The sequence below is a fragment of the Orcinus orca genome, chromosome X, assembly GCF_937001465.1.
Source record: "Orcinus orca chromosome X, mOrcOrc1.1, whole genome shotgun sequence".
In the NCBI taxonomy this organism is placed as follows: domain Eukaryota; kingdom Metazoa; phylum Chordata; class Mammalia; order Artiodactyla; family Delphinidae; genus Orcinus; species Orcinus orca.
Window position 1 is genome coordinate 46,114,244 of NC_064580.1, and position 5,519 is coordinate 46,119,762.

The 5,519-nt window shown below is 43.1% G+C and overlaps 1 protein-coding gene across 1 annotated transcript; it reads right to left on the reverse strand.

Annotated features, from left to right (window-relative positions):
• Positions 1-2,986: 2,986 nt before the first annotated feature.
• On the reverse strand, positions 2,987-5,309 carry GSPT2 (G1 to S phase transition 2). The gene has a single exon (XM_033418038.2). It carries the CDS (start codon positions 5,307-5,309, stop codon positions 3,411-3,413), a length of 1,899 nt encoding a protein of 632 aa, XP_033273929.1. The 3' UTR covers positions 2,987-3,410.
• Between the last annotated feature and the right edge of the window lie 210 nt (positions 5,310-5,519).

Genomic DNA, 5,519 nt, shown 5'->3' on the forward strand with positions numbered 1-5,519 from the left:
TCTGATTCTTAGAGCCTGAACCTTTCATCCACTGACTTATAAAAGAAACTATACAATTTTTTAAAGGATAAGTGAAGGAAAAGAGAATCCCCCTAGAATTTAGACAAATTTCCTCTAAAACAATCTGCATTGTTGAGTGCAAGATAGAACTGTAAGGGAATCCGATAGTGAATATTCTACAGGCTATAGTGTCAAATTGTAAACTGCCCTCTTGTATGTAAACAAAGCTTTTTTTTCTCGTTTTATTTTCTCATACGTGGCATGTTCATACAGTAGGTTCTTTTTTCTCTCCCTTTCCCTTGTTAATCTTGGTGATTGGTTGAACATTAACTAACACCCACAGGGTGGTCTGAAAAAGCCTCTCCCAAATTCTAAGGCAAGCCCACTTTCCCCCCTCAATGGAAACAGTCGTGTCTCTGGTGAGAAATCTGGGGTCAAATTTTCCTTCCACCCAGTGGCCAACCATGAGTGGATATTGTTAACTGAAAACTAGGAGAAATGAAAATATGTCAATACCCGCAACAGAAAATATAGAATCATATTGAACATAAAAACAGGCACTGGATCAATGTGAACATGTTCAAATGCTCAGGTTTTGGCAGAATTTCTGTGGTTGCTGGATAGTTTCTTTTGTATGGCCATGACACTAACTAATAATTTTCCTGAAACTAAACCAGTCATTTTAACTAAAGTGTGTGGGTTGAATATTTGTACTGCAAAATGTGCATAAGTAAACTTTAAAAAGAGCAGGTTCTTGCATTGTAGTAAATCAGAATCATGACACTGTAAAAAGAGAGTCTATTTTGAGAAAGGATTTGTCTATTGAAGACAGGAATGGTAACCATAGTGGGTATTAATAGCACTGACAATTTGTCCTGGGTACCAGAGAAAGATGCTCAATGTGGAGGTCTGCTAGCTTCTGCCCAGCCCAAGCTTTCCACTTTCTTTCCTTCATGGGTCTTTGCTGACGTACCATATAAGTTGGGCCCTTTTCCTAAATCTCCACAGATTTGTCCTCTAATGAGGAATAAAAGGAAGAACCTTGGGAGAAAAGTTGCCAAGAGTCATCCTGACATAGTAAATTCATGATGTATTTACAGGATGCAGCCAGACTTGGGGAGTTTCTACACTGATCTTGCTTACCAGGAATTTGAGGTGCTCTTGGCACAGTTAAGTTAAATTGGTCTGAATTAGAGGCAACAGGGGACCTCTGAAGGGACACTGTTTTGTATGCCCTGTGGAAACTGTACTGTGTTTGTAAATGGCCTCAATTTGCAGTATTGGAGAACACTACCAGACATTAAGAACTACAAATGAAGGTATTCACGAAGTTAGAAAAAAAACATTACCATGAGTTTATATACTGCATATTTTCTTAAAGAGCCAGGGTCAGGTGTCTCCAACCACCTGGATGATCACTGAAATGAAAATTATTGGTTTCTAAAATCCACTCCCAAAGATTTATGTCCTGTCTCTGAAAGTTGTTTATAGAGTTCAGAGCTCCTGGTGGAGAAATTTCTATACAACTGGCTAATGAGAAAAGACATTTAGGAGCCAGTTTTTGATGGGAAATTACCCAAATTGGGTGGAGAAAAAGAGAGTTCTGTCCTGCCTTCTGGCTTTGGCCTATTAGTGGATGCTATCCACAATTATCCTATTGGTAAATTACTAAAACTGCAAAACAATGAGATTGATGCAGCATCAGAAATAAACTTTTAAAAAGTGGCTGCCAGGGCAAAACTTTTAGCGAACACTGGATTGGCCTGTATTTTGTACAAAGCTCAGAGCACAGAGGCAAGAGAAGGAACTGTAAAATAAGACGAAACTCTTGCCACTGATATTCTAATTATTAAAGGACTGGGTCCAAGACAACATGAGGCACATCCCTGTGGGTTAGGTTAGCTGACATATGACAAAATAAAAATCCTCTTTTCCCTTGTGGGTGCCCTGAAGATCTATGGTTGGATGATTCACAGAGCCATGCTATTGATGCCCTGACAAGACCTGTGGCTATCTCTGACAGGTTAGATACCCTGGAGGTACATGCCGACACAAACAAAGGGACCATGGAGAAAGGTCCTGAGTATAGCCCATAGTGTTCCGGCAGCAGTCTCCACCCTTGTTCAACCACCCCATGAGTGTGAGGAATTGGCTCTTCCCACCATTGGGCAGTGTTTACACTGGGCCACTACCTACTTACCAAGACAGAAAGTTCTTGCAGCTGTTGATAGTTACGCAGGTTATAAGGCCACTCTCCTGGCAATAAAAGTAGCCACCTCAGGGTCCACGGTTGGTGTTTTCCTCAATATACTCTTCAGAGATGAGTCCAGTTAACTCTGACCCCAAGAGTGGGTCATGATCTGATTGTAAAAATGACCTCCCACCTTTCCTACTAACCCCAAGCACTGAAGAATAGAAGAGTGGAATGGTCTCCCCATCTCCAAGCTCAGGACCCTCAATAACCCTTACTTGTCAGTGAATGACTTACTATTACAAGCATTTACCTTCTCAAGTCATGCCCCTTACTGTGTTGTGTCCCACACCACAAGTCTCTTGGTGAATAAAACAAAGGGGTGTGTTAAGATGAGGGAGTGCAGATAACAGTCTAGTCAACATACAGTCTGAATCCCCAGGTATATGTGTAATATGGCCATGTTCAACATTTGGGGACTTGATAGATGGCCTGAGCTTTTCTTTTTCAAATCACAAGTGGGGAAGCAGAAGAGCTCCTTTATTGACTGGACTTGAACACAGAAAACAAAGATCATTGGGAAGACCTCTAAATTATTTTTCTCAAAATTAAAATTTTTCCTTTAACACAAACCTGTGCATTGTTTGTAAATTCCTCATTTAAAACAGTGAGTGCAGGACAGTTGTTAAAAGCGCAGGTAATAAAATGTATTCAGTTACTTGAGACAGTAAAAAACCTAATTGAGAAGTATTACAGACAAATTAAAAAAATATTCAAAAGCATTTCAAATATCAATAAGAGTTTCAAATGGAATATTTTATTCACATGTTAGTTGTCTTTTTAACATGTACACACACACTGACACACTCTGATTGGTCTGCGTGGAACAAGGGTTGTCTAAATATCCTAAGGGAAAATGAAAAATTAAAAAATATATTAATTTTTCATTGTTATAGACAATTACATCCACATCACTTACAAAGCTATTACTGATTCTGTTCAAGGAAGCAGAATGGCATAGGAGGAGGAAACTTATGGGTAAATTCAGCAGTGACACAACTGAGATCTCAACATGAGAAAGCTGACAAAACATGGATTTTTGCTGTGAAATATTTCTTTGCAAAATATGGAGAAAAGTCAATGGGCAGTAAATAAGAGAAGGTGGTGAACTTTTGTAGTCAATTCTCACAGTATTGTGTAGGGACAACAAGAAAACTGCTTAGTCCTTCTCTGGAACCAGTTTCAGAACTTTTCCAATCGCAATGGTCTTACCCTCATCTCTTAAAGTAAAACGACCCATTTGAGGAAAATCTTTGAATGTCTCAAGGCAGATAGTTCCTGCTGTCCTTAAACGGGCAATACACACTTGATCTTGTTTCACGAAGCGGGGCCGTGTCTTACTCTTTTCTCCTGATTTTTTATCTACCAAGGAGATTAAGGCTGTTATCTCAACTTCCTCAATACAAGTATGAATGTGCAGCACCGCATTATAACCTGGGCAGATGATGGACTTGTGCTCAATAATCACTATCTGAACATCAAATGTGCGTCCAGAATGGCAAAGATTATTAGGATCACAGAGTATGAATCCTGGAAGAATCTCTTCTTCTTCAATTCCCTTCAGTCTGATTTTAAGGTTTTCACCTGGGGCTACATAATCAGTTTCAGCATCATCAGAAAGTATTCCAAGAACTTCCACATTGTGCTTGTTTGGCATCATCACAAGCTGCTGGCCTTTAAAAATGGATCCTGATTCCAGCTTTCCCAGGACCACAGTGCCCATATCCTTGTACTTATCCACAATTGGCAGTCTAATTGGTCCATCAATGGATCTGTTGAAGTTTGGCATATTATCCAAATACGGAATGAATGGTAATCCAGTGTACCAAGGGCAGAAATCTGATTGCTCTTTAATATTTGCCCCAGTAAGCCCTGAGCAGGGCATAAAGTGAATGTCCTTTTTGGGACTGAAGCCGACTTTCTTCAAAAAGGGCACTAGCTTTTCTTTACATTCTTCATATCTCTCGCTGCTCCAATTTACTGTGGGATCATCCATCTTATTAATAAGCACTATTAAATATTTCACCCCTGCTGTTTTTGCCAACATTGCATGTTCTCTTGTCTGTCCACCTTTTTCAAATCCAGTCTCAAACTCTCCTTTCCTGGCAGAGATTACCAGTACAGCCAAATCAGCTTGAGAAGCACCACCAATCATATTTGGGACAAAACTCTTGTGGCCAGGGGCATCTAAAATTGTGAAATGTTTCTTTTCTGTTTCAAAATAGGCACGACCCACTTCTACTGTTTTACCCTTGTCTCGTTCTTCCTGATTTGTATCTAAGGCCCATGACAAATACCAAGTTTCTCTGTTTTTTTCTTTAGCTTCTCTTTCATATTTCTCAAGTGTCCTTTTGTCAACCATTCCTGTCAAAAACATTATCTGTCCTCCAATGGTTGATTTTCCGGCATCTACATGCCCAATGAATACCACATTTACGTGTTCTTTTTTAGGAGCACCTGAGGGTATGACCACAGATTTCGATTTTCTGATTTCCTCTTTCTCAATCAATTCCTGGCCACTTTCTTCTGGGGGCCCCGAATCTCCCAAGGAACTACCCCCTGGCTCAGCTTCACTTACTTCTTTATTGTGCTCCCATGATTCTTCTAAGACCATCTCCACCTCTCCATTTTCTACAACAGGTTCCAAAAGTTCCATGGTAACGGCTGAATTGGAACCTTCACGCCACACTAACTGTTCCTCTTTGGAATGTTCCACAGGTGCCCCCCGTCCCAGCCTTTTACCTTGAGGGTCGCCCGCGCCGGGGCAGGTTTCATCGATGTCGGGGGCGTCGGCCGGGGGGATCTGCGGCTGGCACGGGCCCCGCAGGAAGGACGGCACGAACTCCGCGGCGTGGACGTTAGGCACGAAGGGTTTGGCGTTGACGTTGAGCTGTCGGCTGAAGGCCGAGATGAGGGGCTCACGCTGGGCCTCGGCCGCCGCCGCAGCAGCCGCCGAGGCGGCTCCGTCCCCGCTCGGGGCCAAACCCGGTGCTTCCATGTCCACCTGGTCCCAGCAGTCGGGAGCCGAGTCGCTGCTGCTGCTGCTGCCCGGATCCATAGTCCTCAGCCCTGATGGATGCGGGAAGGGAGCGGGCTCAACGGGCCAGAAAGAGAGGGCAGTGCCGCCGGGGGTGAGGCGGCAAGAGCAGGGGGCTCGGGGGGGAGCGACACGAACCTTAGCGGCGGCGCGGAGGCAGCCTGGTCCCGACGCTGCATTCGCAACTGCGGCGGCGGCAGCAGATATGGCGGCGCAGCCTCTCCTGTTGTG

Excerpts from the sequence above, each read along its gene's own strand:
- GSPT2 (XM_033418038.2), bottom strand. The coding sequence starts at position 5,309 with ATGGATCCGGGCAGCAGCAGCAGCAGCGACTCGGCTCCCGACTGCTGG.